General features: G+C 62.1%; 3 protein-coding genes across 5 annotated transcripts in view; 1 reads left to right on the plus strand and 2 right to left on the minus strand.

Moving 5' to 3' along the window:
* Positions 1 to 4,458: 4,458 nt before the first annotated feature.
* APOA4 (apolipoprotein A4) lies at positions 4,459 to 15,617 on the minus strand. 2 transcript variants are annotated; one of them, XM_029914640.1, is made up of 4 exons: positions 15,539 to 15,617; positions 6,832 to 6,914; positions 6,338 to 6,464; positions 4,459 to 5,594 (listed from the first exon to the last, which is right to left on the minus strand). In XM_029914640.1, exons 2-4 carry the CDS (start codon positions 6,878 to 6,880, stop codon positions 4,616 to 4,618), a joined length of 1,155 nt encoding a protein of 384 aa, XP_029770500.1. In that variant the 5' UTR covers positions 6,881 to 6,914; positions 15,539 to 15,617; the 3' UTR covers positions 4,459 to 4,615. The 2 variants fall into 2 exon arrangements, with proteins under 2 accessions (XP_029770500.1, XP_029770501.1); XM_029914641.1 differs by lacking the exon at positions 15,539 to 15,617 and adding an exon at positions 11,767 to 11,875.
* APOC3 (apolipoprotein C3) lies at positions 11,990 to 14,139 on the plus strand. 2 transcript variants are annotated; one of them, XM_029914643.1, is made up of 5 exons: positions 12,011 to 12,053; positions 12,337 to 12,458; positions 12,681 to 12,748; positions 12,921 to 13,044; positions 13,855 to 14,139. In XM_029914643.1, the coding sequence occupies exons 3-5, from the start codon at positions 12,694 to 12,696 to the stop codon at positions 13,973 to 13,975; spliced, it is 300 nt and encodes a 99-aa protein (XP_029770503.1). In that variant the 5' UTR covers positions 12,011 to 12,053; positions 12,337 to 12,458; positions 12,681 to 12,693; the 3' UTR covers positions 13,976 to 14,139. The 2 variants fall into 2 exon arrangements, with proteins under 2 accessions (XP_029770502.1, XP_029770503.1); XM_029914642.1 differs by lacking the exon at positions 12,337 to 12,458 and having other exon boundaries at positions 11,990 to 12,053.
* A 665-nt stretch (positions 15,618 to 16,282) lies between the features above and the next one.
* The window catches only part of APOA1 (apolipoprotein A1), a 1,558-nt gene continuing 1,220 nt past the window's right edge, over positions 16,283 to 16,620 (minus strand). Inside the window, exon 6 of the mRNA XM_029915698.1 lies at positions 16,283 to 16,618. Within this exon, the coding sequence (XP_029771558.1) occupies positions 16,424 to 16,618 (195 nt within the window). The 3' untranslated portion in view covers positions 16,283 to 16,423. The remainder of the gene's footprint in view (positions 16,619 to 16,620) is intronic.

The following is a 16,620-nucleotide window of genomic DNA, read 5'->3' on the forward strand; positions in this document are numbered from 1 at the left end:
GAGGGAACAGAAGACCTGAAGCAGGCTCCGTGCTGACAGCAGCGAGCCCAATGCAGGGCTTGAACCCACGAACCATGAGATCATGACCTGGGTTGATGTCGGACGCGCAACCCCCTGAGCCACGCAGGGGCCCTCAAATCCTCGCTCTCCCGATACGGGCATCGCTGGGGTCTCTGACTGTGCTCCGCCCGTTCTTAGCTGCTTGTGGCCACGTGGTGAGACACCCCTGGTCCCGCCCTCCATGTCCAGACACAGAGGTCCCCAGATAACCCCACGCTGCCGTTTCCCTCCCCGGAGCCTGCCGTCGCCTGTGGCCCCGTCCTGGGAGCACGGGGCGTCCTACGGTGACATCACCAGAACACGGGGTCCCGTCCCAGAGCGCTTCGGGCTGGGCTCGGACAGTGACAGGCCCTGCGGGTGCGGGCGGAGAGCAGGCCCCGCACCCTCCTTGCTGGGCTCTCCTCTCCCTACTCAAGGCCGGTCCACACACCAGACACCCAGGGGTACTGACCTCTCTGACGTTTTCAAATGACCTCTGGCCTGTGAGCTTTGGGGCTGGGTGCAGGGGTGCGGCTAGCGGCTCAGCCCGGCTCACACCAGTGCTGGCTGACCCTCCTCTAGGGCCACGAACCTGTGCGCCTAGAGGAGTCCGCCTCATCCAGGTCGCCCGAGGGGCCCGGGGTGGCGGGGAGCTTCAGGCCTGGAGTGGGCCGGGCTCCGGGCGATGTGGGTGTGGGCTGGGCCCAGGTCCGGAGCGCCCCTGCCACTTGCAGGTGGTTCTTCGGGGTCCCAGGGCTGCGGCTTGTACGTGGTCAGGCCTGGGTCCCGGAGTAGCTCTGGTGGATATTTTTTATCTGCTTGTTTCCTTGTGGTTTCTGAAGTGATCCCACGAGGATGGCTGTTATGAAAGCACCAGAGAAAGTAACAGGGTTGGGGAGGGCGGGGAGACACGAACCCAGTTCCTGCGACGGTGACGGAAAGCGTTTGCAGCCGCTGTAAAAACAACATGGTGGTTCCTCAAAAAGGTTAAACCCGGAATTACCGCCTGAGCCGGCAGTTCCGATCCGGGTATGTACACGGAGAACTGAGAGCAGGGACGTGAAAAGACATTTCTACACTCACCAGCGGTGTTCGCAAGAGCCAGAGGGTGGAAACAACCCGAGAGCCCGTCAGTGGGAACGTGGCTAAACGGAATGCGGTCTATGCACGCAATGGAATAGTACTCAGCCTTAAAAAATAAACGGGCGCCTGGGGGGCTCAGTAGGTTAGGCGGCCGGCTTCGGCTCAGGTCACGATCTCACAGTCTGTGGGTTCGAGCCCCCGCGTCAGGCTCTGTGCTGACAGCTCATGGCCTGGAGCCTGCTTCAGATTCTGTGTCTCCCTCTCTCCCTATTCCTCCCCTGCTTGCGCTCTGTCTCTCTCTCAAAAATAAATAAAACATTAAAAAAATTAAATAAAAAAAAAAAGGATATTCTGGTCCAGGCTACCACATGGATGAACCCCGAAAACACATGGTAAGTGAAGGAAGCCAGACACAAAAGGATAAATATCGTATGAGTCCCTCATGCGAACTCTCTAGACGGGTGAACTCCTAGACACAGAAGGTAGAGATGCCGTTACCACGGGCTGGGGGCGGCGCTGATAACGCTGAACTGCTTCATGGCTACAGAGCTTCTGTTCCGGATGATAAAGGAATTTTGAAGAGGGGGCGCCTGGGGGGCTCAGTCGGCTAAGCGTCCGACTTCGGCTCAGGTCGTGATCTCATGGTTCGTGGGTTCGAGCCCCACGTCGGGCTCTGTGCTGACAGCGCGGAGCCTGGAGCTGCTTCAGATTCTGTGTCTCCCTCTCTCTCTGTGTCTGTCTGTCTGTCTGTCTCTCAAATAAATAAGCATAAAAATTTTTTTAATAAGAAAAATAAATTTTGGAGATGGCAGTGATGATTGTACAACACCGTGAATGTAATTAGTGTCCCTGAATTACGTACTTCAAAATGGTTAAAATAGCAAGTCTTATGTTTTATATATATAGTTTTTTACCACAATAAAAAAGTAATACTAAACAGTATCTTAAAATCCCAGTTCTATATAAAATATACAAAGTAGAGAGCACGATTCACATTTCTGAGACGAACCCTGATGAAGTCATCACCGAAGGTTTCAGATTTCTTTCTCCCACGGAAGCTGAGTGTCAAGACGGAATGTGACCCGGCAGCGCCCGCTGCCCCTCGTGTGGCGGGCGTCCCCCGGCTCTAGGGGCTCTCGGGGGGCGTTCACTTCTCTCACTACACGCGGCTCGCCTGAAACACTGTACTTTTACCTACACAGCCTGGAAGCTAAAAGCTAGGTCTGCAGCGGGCCGGCTCGGGTTTGAAACTCTTTCCGCCACTTGCCCCCTAACGTGCCTCTCCGGCTGGAGCGCCATCTCCTCACCCACTGTGTCTTTGATGTCACAGTCTGTTGGGAGGATTATATGAGGTGACGTACATAAACCACGGGGTTTTTTGTTGTTGTTGTTGTTTTAATGTTTATTTATTTATATGAGAGGGGGAGAGAGAGAGGATGTGAGTGGAAGAAGAGCAGAGACACAGGGGGAGACTCGGAATCTGAAGCAGCTCCAGGCTCCGCGCTGTCAGCACAGAGTCCACTGCGGGGCTCGAACTCACAAACCACGAGATCATGACCTGAGCCGAAGTCAGGCGCCCCTAGTTTTTAAAAGCACCGAGCCCGAGTGAGCACAGAGTGTGAGCTCTCTTGCAATGCCTGTACTGTGACTTTCTACCACTGGACATTCCTCATCGGCCGTCGTTGGCTGGCGTTCGGGGGAGGCGCTTTAGCCTGCTCTTTCATTCCCTATCTTCACTGTGTAACCTCTCTCCCTTTCCTACCACTCATCACCGCTCCAAATGCCTGTATGGGGAACGCACAGAATCCATCTCCCTGCAGCCTATTCCTCAACGTCTCCTCTTTAGCCGCCAGCATGGACGACCAAACACAATTCTCTCTCTGCGAAGAATTCTAGGTCTAGCTGCTGAATTAACAGACTGTTTTACCTCCTTACACATTCACATACAAATACACACACGTCTCTGAATGGGCTTGCATAATGCATGGCATCCAGAAGCTGGCTCTAGTTTGCTTTAAATATCTGGCACATCCTCTCGTAATTCAATGGATTCCCCAAACCAAATCAGAGCATTCTTCTTGCACTCGGGACCTCCTGAGAGACCCGGGCCCCGTGTCAGAGCACGTATGAAATCGGTGGGTAGAGCTGGCTGTCCCAGCTGGGCACAGCCTGGTCACTTCCTGATCCCAGCTGTCCCCCCGTCTCAGCTGCTAGGGATGTCCCTCGAGATGTCCCTAGAGGTGACGGAGGTACAAGAGCCACAGCCCACACACTAGCCTAGAACAAACAAGGAAGACTACTCACCTTGAAAGATGGACCTAACCCTAATAAGGACTAACGTCTGTACCTCAGACAAACCAGCAGGACCGTCAGGAACCAGTCAGGGACGCAAGCATAGCTCCGAAGGACCGACCCGGGAGGAGCCACCGCGGGAGAGAAGGCGCATGCCAAGCGAGACTCGGAACCGCTCATCACAGGAACCGGCTGTGGAAGATGCAACCGGAAAATGGGTTTAATCAAACGTTTCTGGAAATTCCAAGGAAAGCTGGAGTATTTGGTTTGGAAATGTGATAGGAACAAGGGAGGCTAATGGAGGAACATGGCCACGGTCAGTTCACGGAAGGGGGCCCCGGGGACAGCCGGGCACACTGGGCAGCCGCGGCCCCCCCCAACACAGAGGCTCTAAGCTGGGAGCTGCCCACCGCCCTGCCCGCCCCGGAAGGGATTCCCCGCCCTGCTTTGTTCTCTGCTCCAGCTCCGAATCTGGGGCATCTCCCTCTGACGGCTGGGGGTAGCACCGCCACAGCCTAGAGGCCTCAATTTGTTCTGAAATACGCAGGAATCGACTCTATAGTGAGAGTGGGGGCGGGGGACAACCCCAAACTCACATAAATACTCGAGGGAAAGGCACAACGAGCTCGCGGAAGGGGACCGCCTCCCCCACTGTGCCGTGAGCTCTCCGAGGCCAGGGGCCACGGCGGGCTCACCCCGGGTCACGGGTCGTGCTCCACAGAGGCTCTTCCGCTCCAGCTCTGCTGCCCAGAACAGCGACACGCACGCGAGGGCCTTCAGTAAGCACTTGTTGGCTGGGTGAGGGTAAGCGGGCTGTGCGCTTGGTCTTTGGAGAACGTGTGACATCTCTTTCCACCTCTCCCTGGAGCACCCTCTAAGCCCCTCTCAGCACCCCTGCCCTCACCCCCTCCTGCAAGCCCGTCCCCCCAGCCCTTGACGTCCCTCAAAGGATCCCCGGGGGCCCCTGCTAAGCTCTGCCGAGCAGTGCCTTCTGCCCCGCTCGGGCCACCAGCACCAAGAAGCCACACCGTGACCACACCGGACTAGTTTCTCAGCAGCTTTATTGAGTAGCAAGAGGTAGTGTCTCTTCCCGCTGGACATGTGTCCTCAGGCTTGTACAAGAACTGCCTTGGGACAGACAGACAGACAGGAGGCAGGGCGGGGCAGGTGTTGCTGGTAGCTGGGAAGCACCAGGGACAGCTCAGCTCTCCAAAGGGGCCGGCGCCTGCTCGGGCTCCCGCTCGGGGAGGGCCGGAGCCGTGCCCTGGGCCTCCGTCTCCTGGAGGGTGCTGAAGAACGAGTTGACCTTGTCCCGCAGGTCCTTCTCCAGGAAGCTCAGGTGGTGCTCCATGCCGTCCGCGTGGGGGCCCAGCTTCCGCCTGAGCTCCTCCACCTGCCGCACCAGGGCCTGGTTGAAGGTCTCCCCGTAGGGCCCCACGCTGCGGCGGAACTCCTCCACCTGCCGGTCCAGCTGGCTGCGGAGCTGGGCCAGCGACTCCTGCAGCCCCTGGGCGTTGTCCCTCAGCTGGCCGCGCACGTCCTCGGCCACGGGCGCCAGCCTCTGCCGCAGCTCCTCGGCGTTGGCCGCGATCTTGGCCTTCAGCTGCTCGGCGTTCTTCTTCATCTGGAAGGCCAGCCCCTCGAGCTGGTGGTTGAGCTTCTCCTGGACGTCCTGCGCGAAGGGAGCCAGGCTCCGGCGCAGCTCCTCCACGTTCTGGTCGATCTTGGCCTTGAGCTCGTCGGCGTAGGGCGTGAGGCGCCCCTTGAGCTCCTCCACGTTCTGGTCGATCTTGGCCTTGAACTCCTCCGCGTAGGGCGTCAGCGAGGACTGCAGGCTGTCCGCGTTCTCGCGCAGCACGGTCTCCAGGAGCTGCGCGTGGGAGGCCAGGTGGCTCCGCAGCTGCTCGGCGTGCGTGTCGACCTGCGCGCGCAGCTGGTCGGCGTAGGGCCCCAGGCGCTGCTGCAGCTGGTGCACATTGTCGCTGATCTTCCGGCTCACCTGGTCGGCGTGGGGCAGCAGCCGGGCCCGCAGCTCCGCCAGCTCCCTCCGGATCTCCTCCTTCAGCTTCTCCGAGTCCTCGGCGAGGCGCTGCTGCAGCTCGGTGGCGAAGGGCACCAGCTTCTTCTGCAGGTTGTCCGTGTAGGCGTTCACTTGCCCGAGCTGGTCCTGGAAGAGGACGCTGCGGGGGAGGACAGGAGGGGGTGGCGGTTACCCCTGGTGCTCCGCGCCGGGACCCTGCCTCACACAGGGGAGCGCTCGGGGCGCTGAGCCCCCACCGGCCCCGCGCCGTGGCCTCCCTGAGGCAGACCGCGGTCTCGGAGAGTGGATGTGATAGACTAGGTTATTACCTTTTATCTCTGAGTCTCCCCTGACCCTGAGTCACCGTCCCACCTGTCATGTGACCTCCAGGGGGTTGCTTCCCCCTCCCTAGCCGGGAAGTAGAAAGGGCAGACTCTGAAGTCCTTCCCAGCACAGGTGCGCTGTGACAGAGACCACATTCATGGACGGGGTGTACGCTCAGGACCCCTTCCCGGGGTCTTTTACAGACTCAAGATACTGGTTTCCTTGCACGTGCGCACCCTCACAGGCTCCCCAGATATCCCCACCCCCTCCCAAGATGTTCCAGGGCCCATCTCTCCGGATGTACTAGGGCCCAGCTCCCATGAAGTTTCCCTCCCTCCCTTTCTTAGCCTCCCAAGGCTAAGACGTGGCCGTCTGTCACACTCTAGAAAGTTAAAGCAGAAGGTTCCGTAGGGATCATCAGTCCAACCTCCCATCTGCATGCGGATCCCAGGTGCAGAGACCTCAGGGCCACTGGGCGAGTCGGTGGCAGGGCAGTGGGTATCCAAGCTCAGGTCTCCTGCCTCTGAGCCCAGCCCTTGGCCTTCGAGAAGCCCCAGCCCGCAAGTGTGTCTCTCTTACTTGAGCTGCTGGGTGAGCTCGGCCTGCTGGAGGTGTTTGACGGCCTCCTTGGCGTTGCTGCTCAGCTGGCTGAAGTAGTCCCACACCACGGTGGCCACCTGGTCGGCACTGACCTCAGCCCGGGCACCTGGGCAGGAAGCAGAGCGCGGCTCCTGAGGACCTATCTCCTTGCTTGCCCCCCCGCACCTGCCCTGAGCTGCAGACCGGCTGAGGGCGGGGCGCCCCGCTGCTGATCTCCCCTCTGCACCCCCCCAGTTAGAAGCCGCAGGGGCCTGTGAAGCTGGGCTGGCACTCACGCCAGCAGGCAGAACCTTCCCAGCAGGCCAGCCCTCCCAGAAACCGAGGGGCAAGCGGGCAGCCCGCTGTGCCCAGCTGGGGGCTGACAGGCATCGGGAACCATCCTCTTGCCTGGACCTCAGCCTCTCCATCCTGCCCGCCTGATGTGGCAGACGGGTGCTGCCCCAGAGCCCCTTCCAGAGGAAGCTCCTCCTCACCGGTGACAGCCACCAGGGCCAGGGTCAGGACCACAGCCCTCAGGGACATCCTGGGCTTCTCGCCGGGCTGCACTGGATCCTTTCTGGAATCAGACGGGCCCACAGGAGAGGCGCTCAGTCAGCTGCACCCGTGCTGCTATCCAAACTGACCGAGGCTCGGAGCCGGCCGGCCATTTAAGCTCCCCCCAGTCTGCCCTCCCCGCCTCCCTCCCCAGGGCGACTCCACGCTGGAAGGTGACACATTCCCAGGAGGCCTCTTGGACTTTTGTGCCTCTGAGACGACGTGGAAGCGCACGGTGGCCGAGGTGTGGGCAGCGGTCAGAGGGAGCTGTTCCGTGCTGGTGCCCCACCCAGTACAACGCCGGGCGGGGAGGAGGCCCAGGGAACCCCTGAGTCAGGGAGGCACTGATGCCCCAGGGGCCCTGCTGGCAATTCTGGGTCTGAGCCAGGTTTGGGAGGTAAAGTTCACACCTCCTCTGTCTGCCCCACGGCAAAGAGTCCCCCCGCCCCGCATTCCCCAAACTGACTCCATCTCAGCACACCAAACACTGGACCGGGACCCCCAGGAGCACAGACAGGGACAGCAAGCTAAGATCCAGAGCTCTGGGGAAGGTGCCCCGGGGGGGGGGGGGGGAGGGGGAGGAGGCAGAGCCCTGTATTGAAAGGGTTAATTAAAAAATTTTTTTAACATTCACTTTTGAGAGAGAAAGACAGTGAGACAGCATGAGTGGGGAGGGAGAGAGAGGGAGGGAGGCACAGAATCGGAAGCAGGCTCCAGGCTCTGAGCTGTCAGCACAGAGCCTGATGCAGGGCTTGAACTCACAAACCGCGAGATCATGACCTGAGCCGAAGTCAGACGCTCAACCAGTTGAGTCTCCCAGGCGCCCCTTGAAAGGGTTAATTTTAGGTGTGCTTCGTATCCTGCCCCTGCCCAGCTGTGCCACCTCGGCCTTGGGACTCAACTTGGCCAAGCTCTGAGCCTCAGTTTCTCCCTTGAAACACGGGCCTAATAAATGAGATCTTGCTCATGCTGTGGGTGTAAGGCCTGGCTCTGAGCAAGCACCACCCAGTCCGTGTCGTTACGAATAATAACATCGTTTTCCTGTTTGGGCCCTGGCGGGGGGTCCAGTCCAAGGCTCATCCCTCCAGAGAGAGGGCCGCGTCAGGCCCAGCCGTCTGGGGGCGCCAGGGGTGCGATGCAGGGGAGCAGCCCCCAAGCTTAGCCACTCGCTGGGTGGGGGCAGCCAGCCTGTGCGCATCGCAGGAACTCACCCTCTCAGGGGGCTTCTCACTGGGGCGGGGGGTCTTCTCCAGGACGTCCACGGCTCTCTACAACCACACAACACAGAGAGCCGGCCACCAGGACCACGGCGCAGCCCGGTTGTGGGGGCCCCTCTGCTGGGCCGTACCACGTGATGAAACCCAGTCCTGCTGCCCCGTTGGCTCTGACCCGGGGCACAGGGCCCGGCATGCGGGGGGCTCCTGGCCCCCGCCGCCACAGCAGCCCCTGGTCGTGGTAGCCCTGACTTATGGGGCCTCCGTTTCTCATATTCCAGAAGGGGCCTGACGTCTCAGGGGATTGAAGACAACTAAGCAGCGTCCAGCCACCTGCGCCCTGTGTGTCCCCGAGGTCTCGGGGGCCCCACCTGCCTGGGATGGCTCTCCCCCTTCCGCAGTCGTGGTGAAGGGTTCAGATTCTGGAGTCGGGGTTCCCTGGGTCCCCCACTCACTGTCCGTGTGACCTCGGGCAAATCTAATCTCTTGGAGCCTCAGCCGCCCAGCTGGACACAGGATAGTGAGGCTCCGTGGGACCGTGTGACACGCAAGAAACGGCCTCAGGGAACGGCGCTGGCCAAGTCTCACCCTGGAGCCTTCCCTCCCTGTCACACCAGCCCAGCGCCCCTGTCCCGCTCCTGAGTCAGGCACAGTTCCGTCTTGGGTGGGCACAAAGGTCAGAGCTCAGTGTCCCTGTCCCTTCCACCGGGGCCAGAGATGAAAAGAGCAATGAGTCATCAAGGACACCTCAGCCGCAGTCTGACCTCTTGGACTTAGAGTGTAAACAGCAGGTGCCACCAGCATGTGACAGGTCCTGTCTCACTTGCCTGGGCGTGCACACACGGAGTGTCTGCACCCCGCTGAGCGTGTCTGAGCACACCTGCAGGACGTGCACAGACTCACCCGAGTGTGCGAATGCTTCCTCGGTCTGGGGGCATGAGGCTAAGGCACCTGCGCAGGGAGAGGCGCAGGCCTGTGCTCGCAGCCGCAGCCCCGAGGGGTGTGCCACCCCTGGCGCATCGCGGGCGGGTGCCAGCACTGGACGCATACGTCCCCCCAGCCGGCGGGCACGTTTTGTATCAGCCTGTGGCCAGACTGGCACCGGGAGCAGGGGAAGAACGGTGCCCAGTCTCCCAGCCTTCGAGCTGCTGACGCTGCCTCCAGCTGGGCCTCTGGTTCTCCTTGGGCACAGGACCTGGCCTCCCCAGTGGGACCTGGCCCCCAGAGCCAGGAGGCGGCCCCAGTGGTGGACACAGGGGCCCGTGCAATGCTGGGCACGTCGTGTCCCTCTCTGAGCCTCGCTCTCCTGGTCTGCACAACAGACAGCTCTAGTGGTTGGTCAGGCGATGAGGCTGGAAGCCCAGCATTAGGGCCACACTCCTGTCCACCCTCCTGTCCACCCTCAGGGACAGAACCAGGGTCAGCCCAGAGCCCAGAGTCAGGAGGGGCGAGCTCAGCACCAGCCAGGGGCAGGCACGTCGCGGGGACATATTCCCCACAGACGCTCCACTCTGCCCTCCTCCCAGGGCGGAATGAAAGAGGGCTGGCTCCTGCTGTTGCCATAGGAAGGACCTGGTGCGATAAGAGGAGGGACTTCCAGCCAGAGAGCCGTGGCCAACCAGGTCCTGAGGCTGCAGGGCCGAATCCGCGCTCCCCGTCCAGCCTGACGGTAGGGGCAGGGATGGCGGAGCCCGTGTGCTAAGCCTCGCTCTGACACAAGGGAGCTGAGCGAGGCAGCCCAGCCCCAGAGGCCAGATGTGGCCCCAGCTGGTCAGGCCTCCCCCACCCCCCAGTCACCACAGCTGGTGACTCCTTAGAGCCAGTCTGTGGGCCAGGCCAGAGCAGTCACCTCATCCCAGGGGAGCCCGTGTGCGATGGAGAGAGAGAGGAGAGAGAGGCTTCTTAGGCTGGCCCCTGAGAGAGGGCCCCCTCCGGAGACAGCCCTGGGAGACCCAGCTGGGGCCGCCCAGGGGGGCACTCAGACGTGCCAAGCCCTCTGAAAGAGAAGAGGTCCCAGGACTCAGGGCAGGCCACGTCCCTGCCGCACGGGCCGCACACCCGGGTTCTCTGCCAGCTCAGCACCACCCGCTGGGTCTCTGCCCCATCTTCTGACCTCCACGGCCTCGGGGACCCATTGCCATATGGGAGAGACAGGACAGGGTCCTCCAGACCCTCCACACACAGGGAAAGAGGGGTGGAGGGTCCAAGGCCCAGGGACCCAGCCAGCCCGCTCCCGCAGGCCCAGGACTTTGGACCGCAGCCCGGCCTGGATTCCCACCGTGGCCGTCGGCTCCGGGGCGGAGGGCCAGGCCACAGCAGGAGAGGGACATGGGCACAGTTGCTCTCTACCCTCCCCCGTGCTCAGATCCTTGGGTAACCTCCTCCCCTCCCCATCACTGAAACCTGTGCTCCAGATCTGAACCTGATGTAATTTAAGGTATGAGTGAATGAATCTCCAAGGGTCTCATCGCTCCGAGCTGCTGGGACCCAGTGCTGGTATCTGAAGACCTGGGTTCTGGTTCCCAGCTCGACCAGTGATGGGCTGTGTGTACGTGGGCACCTCCCTGCTCCTTTGAGCCTTAGGTCTCTCACCCACAAAATGGGGTTATTAGTACTCACTTCATAGAACCCTATTAGCATTTTAAAAGAATACAAGATCTACATCAAAGGAACGAATTTCTAATGGAGAAATTTCAAGTCTTAGCAAACAATAACGAATTCTGAGGGGGAGCCAGGCCACTTCCTCAGGCCTCTGATTTCACACCATGGGGTCCCCTGCTTCTTCCCGGGAAGACAGGCTGCCTGCCAAAGCCCTATTTCCTCCTGCCTTCCGACGAGGCCGTGTCGGGAGGAAGAGAGAGATTTGTCCGGCCTGTTCCATGAACCACTTGCTCTGTACATCCCTCATTTACTTTTTACCACAACTCTTGGCCTAGGGGCATTCTATCCCCTTTTACAAGAGGAGCAAATTGAGGCTCAAAGGTACTAGGTCTCTGTTTCTGGGTCACATGACTTAAGAGTCGCAGGCAGCATTTGAGCCTGGGGTTTCTTGGCTCCAAAGTCTTCACCTCCCCGATCCCACTACGTGGGCCGGGGGCCCCTGGTGGGCAGCCCTGCACAGCTCCCCGGTCCCCTCGCCCCGCCGCACCACAACCCCGGCCCCTTCCGGCTCCCCGCCTCGCCAGGGGGCTCGGAGCTCTGCCGTCTCCAAGCTGAGCAAACCGAGGCCCGAGGTGAGCGGCGCTCCGCGCGGACGTCAACCCCAGCGGCCGCTGTCTGGGGAAGGCGGGAGCCCTGAGCCCCGGCTCCTGCCTCAGGGAGTGTTATCTGTGGGTCCAGAGGGCAGGGGGAGGAGGGGAGAGCAAGGGTGGGACCGAGGCCCGGGTCAGCTGGGGAGGGGGCAGTGTGCGGTCAGCTGTGTCCCCTCCCCCACACAAGCCCGTGGGTCCTTGGTGACTTCACTGCAGACACCGCAGCCCGATGCTGAGTTATCCGCAAGCCGGGAGAGGCCCGTCAGCTTCTCAGCCCAGCCCCCCCCCCTTCCAGGCTGTTTCCAGGGCCCAGGGGGCCGGTGTGGGGAGGGACCCGAAAGGCATGTGGGAAGGGCTGCGGTGGGGGGCCCAGAGACCCCTGGCCTGTCCCCTAATGCCTCTCCCCTACCTCTCCCTGCTTGGAAGAAACAGGGCGGCGCCAGTCCCTGGACCCCTCTGGGCTGCAGGGGTGGCGGGAGACCAGGGTGGGCACTGCGGCCCCTAGAGATTTCCCAACTCTCCCAGCAGGCCTGGCTGCGTCTGGGCACCCTGCCTCGGGCCCTGGCCTATGCTGGTCAGCAGGTGACCTTTGCCCGGCTCACTGGGCCCTCCGTGCCCGCTGTCCTGGAGACAATATAAACCAGTCAGAAGCCTCGGTCTGCCCGCTCAGTTCATCCCAAGAAACAGCTGCTCCAGGTAATGCCCCCGGGGGAGGAGGGGGGGAGGAGAGGCGGGCAGGATGGCCCGGGGCAGAGGACGGTCCCTGCCCAGACCGGCCAGCACCGAACGGAGAAGAGCTTGCTGGAGCTGAGGAGGGCCAGGGGTCTAAGGAGCGGCCTGCACCTCCAGTTGCACGCTGGGGGAAACTGAGGCTCAGGGAAGGCAGGGCGCTTGCCCAAAGCTACACGAAGCTTAGTGGCACTGCAGGGCCCGGAACCGGCTCCAAATCTGCACACTTCCCCTCACTCTGCGTGTCTAGGCCTGCAGGAAGCCTTAGACCCCAGTCCTACCCCAGACAGAAAAACTGAGGCCCAGAGAGGGACAGAAATCTACCCCAAGTCACACAGGAACTTGTGTGACAGGAACCAGGCCAGAACCCAGGTGCCTTGCTTCCTGCTCTGGCCCTCGGCCCCGCGCTTCCCCCCAGCCCTGCTCTGCCTGGACCCCGGCTGAAAGCCCTTGACCTCCCATGGCAGCTGCCAGTGGGCCCTTCCTCCCCCCGGTTTGACCCAGCTCAGGGTCCACGGCAGGGACCACGCCGCTTCCCCGGGAGGACCAGCAGTGGGGGGCGTGGGGGGCCTCTCTCAAGACTCTTCCCCGCAGGAACAGAAGTGCCATGCAGTCCCGGGTCCTTCTCGTCACTGCCCTCCTGGCGCTCCTGGCCTCTGCCCGTAAGCAGCACGTGGGGACAGGGCTCGGGCTGGCAGCGGTGGGCGGGAGGGCCCTGTCTGCGGGGAGGACCCGGGGACGGCTTGAGGACCCCAGGCCCTGGCCGGCGGGTGGGCAGAGGCAAAGGGCTCTCCAGAGGCCGGTCTGTCTCACTCCACCCCGCTCTCCCGGCAGGAGCCACAGAGGCGGAGGACCCCTCCCTCCTGGGCCTCATGCAGGGTTATGTCCAGCATGCCACCAAGACCGCCCAGGAGACGCTGACCACCGTGCGGGAGTTCCCAGTGGCCCGGCAGGCCAGGTACGCCCTCACGTCCCTCTGCTCAGCGCCAGCTCTGGGCTCCCTCCCGCCCTTGACCCGGGAGAGCCCAGGCGGCGGGGCCGCGGCCCCCCCCATGTCCACCAGGACCTGCGCCTCTCTGAGCCTCCGTGCTCAGCCTCCAGGACGGCGCCCTCCCAGGGCTCTCCCGGGATGGAGAGACGGAGGAGGGGGTCTGACCCTCCTTCCTCCTCACCTCCTCCCAGCCTCGTCTCCCTTCGTGGGCCCTCCCTTCTCCTCCGGGCGCCCTGCACGGTCCTAAGGAAGGACCCATTAGCCCCGGCTTCCATTCTCTTTTTGTGGTGGAGGTTGGCTTGGGAGCCCCCACCAATCCAATTTTCAGCCTGGGTGTGTGTGTGGGGGTGTGTGGGGGGGGGGTGTTTCTTCTGCCTTGTGCCAAGACTTGGGGCCTGTGTGAATGGAAGTCTGTTTCGTCTCCCATCCCGCCCTGCCTTCTAGTACCCTCTTCTCCCCTGCCCCCTGCGGCTCCTCCCCTGGGAGCTGGCTCACAGACTCCCCAGTCCTCAGAACCGCTGTGGAGTGCGTGTTATTTTTGCCGTTTTGCACATGAGAAAATGGAGGCTCAGAGAGGCTAAGCGACTCCCCCAGATCATACAGCGAATTCATCGTCCGATGATTTCCCTCTGAGAGGCTGCCTCCCTCTGCCCCAGCCCCCTCAGAGCCCCCAGGCTGCACACCCCAAGGGGGCATCATTGGCCGCGAAGGAGGGGGTTGGGCGGGCGGGGGGAGCGGCAGGCCCTCCACTGCTTGCCCTGACTGAGCGACCCTCAGGGAGTGGGTGAGCGACGGCTTCAGCTCCCTGAAAGACTACTGGAGCACGTTCACGGGCAAGTTCTCCGGGTTCTGGGACTCGACCTCCGCGGTCAGACCAACGCCAGCCTCTGAAGCCTGAGACCCTGACGCACCACGTCGTCCTGCCCGTCCGTCCTGCCGCCTCCGTGGGCCGGCCCGGAGTCGCCGGAAAGTGACAGCACTCTCTAACCCTAACCACCCCGCCCCCAAGTCCCCTGCCCTTCCAATAAAGCTGATGGAGGCCGCCGCGAGCGGGGCGTCGCACCCAGGCCGTGTGTGTTCCGGCGTGGGAACGGGCCAGGGCTCCGCTGTGGCCTTGAGCGCGTGATGTGCGCCAGGCACCGGGCCCGCACTTTTCCGTCATCAGCAGAGCTGAGACTGCTGTGCGGTGTCATCAGCAGAGCTGAGACTGCTGTGCGGTGTCATCAGCAGAGCTGAGACTGCTGTGCGCTCACCGAAACCGCGGAGCGGACTTGCGCCTCCCAGGCCGCCGGCCCGCGCAGCCGCACTTGAGGGAAGGAGGCGAGCGGGGAGTGGCTGGGGTAAAATACAACGGGGCCCTGGCTCTGGTTCCGTCCTTTTATATCGGCCTCAGTTTCTTATCTGAAAAGTGGGTACCACAGTACCATCTCCTCGGTAGATTTGTTGAATGAATGCATGAATGAATGAATGAAGTAAGGCTGTGCGCAGCACCTGGTGCATCAGATTACCTTGTAAATGGCCACTGCTGCTATAGGCTGAGCTGATTCTCCCTTGGGGCCAGAACGGGAGTCAGGGGGATCCAGCGTCTTAGGAACTAAGGAGGAACCCAAAGTCACCTGAGGGAGGCTGTGGTTTCCCTCGGGTCCTCACCCGCCGCAGACATTCACGTCAGGGAGCCCCGGAGCCACAGACCACTTGGGCAGGCCCTCGCTCTTCCAAGGGAAAAAGCCGAGGCTCAGAAAGGCGAAGGCACTTGCCCAGTGTCTCAGGATCAGCACATGGCAGAGCCAGACCTCAAGCTCAGATCAGCTGCTCAGCTGACACAGGAAGAAACGTGGTGACTCCGCTGCTGGGTGTCAGAGGGCTGCGTGGCAGCTCTCGCTGGCATGGGAACCTCCGGCCCCGCTTGGGGACATCTGCTCTCTTAGGAAATCCACCTGGGCTTCTCTGCTGGCTCAGCCGGGCCAGGGATGCCAGCACCCACACCTGGGAAGTGTTCTCACCCAGATCTGGGCTTGCCACCTATCTCGGCTCTGGGTGGTCAGAAACTAAAACCGCCCACTGGCTTTAGCCAAGGTTTTAAGGCTCTGGGGATGGGGGAGGGGCGGGGCCGGAGGCCCTGGAGACGCCGAGAAAGCTCCATCAGGACCGCCCAGATCTCTGATGTGAGCCTACGGCAAGCACTTGGGGATAAGCACCAGTGTGAGGAGGGGCCCGCTGTAGGTAGGGGTGTGTGCGTGAGAGTGTGCACGCGCGTGTGCACAGCCATGTGACTGCGATGCCTGGCCACATGCTTTTTAAAAAAAGACCCAGGATGTGTCTGAAAAGGGCGACCCAGCCTTGGCCTTGACTTCAAGGTCCAGCTTCCTGATCGGCACCAGGGGCGTAGGGGCAGGTCTACCCGGGGTCTGGGGAGGGATGCGGGGAGCGTGTTCTGGAGAAACAAGGGTGGGCTCATTACCTGGAATTAGGTGGGGGCCAGTGCTCTGACTCCGGCTTGGAGCCCCGAGGGCGGGAGGGCCGGTTTACACCGCTGTGCTGGAGGGAACATCTCGGGTTCTGGAAAGGGCAGGGCCCTGAGGAGCGCCTTGCTGCCCTTGTGAAAGAAGAAAAGGGAAGATCTGTTTCCGCATTCTTGGAATTTCATCACGAGGAAGGCGCACAGGCGAAGCTCCTCGTCGGAGCCTGCCCTAATCCCGCAGCTCCAGTGGTGACTCGAGGCCCCGCCGGTGGGCGGGGGCTCCCGGCCTGGCCTGGGGGGGCGCCCCCTCCCACTGGGAGCCCGCTTCTGCCGGCGAAGCCAGCCCCGCTTCCTGACCCCCTCCAACAGGGCCGCGGTTCTGGTTGGAGGCTTTTCCGGGGTTCGCAGCACCGCACCGTCTGCTGCGTTGCCTGCTCCTCTGTGATTTCCCTTCTGTTTGGGCCTCCTTGGGAGGGGCCTCCAGCCACGACCTCACTCAGGGCGGCTGGGCCTGGCACGAGGGCCCTGAAGGAAGGGCCCAGGCTCCCTGTCCCCTCCCGGCTCCCTGTCCCCTCCCGGCTCCCTGTCTCCTCCAGGACCTCTGTCCCCTCCCAGCTCCCTGTCTCCTCCCAGGCTCCCTGTCCCCTCCCAGGCTCCCTGTCCCCTGCCCAGAGCCCTGGTGCTGGGGCCTTCCCTCCGCCGCCCGCGCCCTGCTCCCATTCTCCCCCCAAAAAGAACGCCTGGTTTTCGGAGCACGCTTTATTGTTTAAAAATGACAACTGAGGCTTTAGAACAACAAAACGAAACCAACAAAACAATGCAGCCCGACGCAGGCTTGGAAAAGGTTTATTTGGAGACCGCGGTCGGAGGCCGGGGGCCGGCGCGTCACTGCGCGTTCAGCTTCTTGGTGGCCTCGTCGACGATGGCCATGAGGCCGGCCTTGAAGCTCTCGAGCACGGGCAGCAGGCCCTGGCGCAGGTCCTCCAGCGCGGGCCGGGCCTTGTCGCCGAGCGCGCTCAGGTGCTCGCTGGCCTTGGCCTGGTACTCGGCCAGGCTGGCGCCGCCGCCCTCCTTGAGCGCCT

The sequence above is a fragment of the Suricata suricatta genome, chromosome 11 (assembly GCF_006229205.1).
Source record: "Suricata suricatta isolate VVHF042 chromosome 11, meerkat_22Aug2017_6uvM2_HiC, whole genome shotgun sequence".
NCBI classification, from domain to species: domain Eukaryota; kingdom Metazoa; phylum Chordata; class Mammalia; order Carnivora; family Herpestidae; genus Suricata; species Suricata suricatta.

Coding starts and splice junctions, on each gene's coding strand:
- APOC3 (XM_029914642.1), top strand. CDS start 12,694: ATGCAGTCCCGGGTCCTTCTCGTCACTGCCCTCCTGGCGCTCCTGGCC. Junction 12,749..12,920: donor GGCGCTCCTGGCCTCTGCCC/GTAAGCAGCACG, acceptor CTCTCCCGGCAG/GAGCCACAGAGGCGGAGGAC. Junction 13,045..13,854: donor CCAGTGGCCCGGCAGGCCAG/GTACGCCCTCAC, acceptor AGCGACCCTCAG/GGAGTGGGTGAGCGACGGCT.
- APOA4 (XM_029914640.1), bottom strand. CDS start 6,880: ATGTCCCTGAGGGCTGTGGTCCTGACCCTGGCCCTGGTGGCTGTCACC. Junction 6,465..6,831: donor GGCCCTGGTGGCTGTCACCG/GTGAGGAGGAGC, acceptor CTTCCTGCCCAG/GTGCCCGGGCTGAGGTCAGT. Junction 5,595..6,337: donor GAGCTCACCCAGCAGCTCAA/GTAAGAGAGACA, acceptor CCTCCCCCGCAG/CGTCCTCTTCCAGGACCAGC.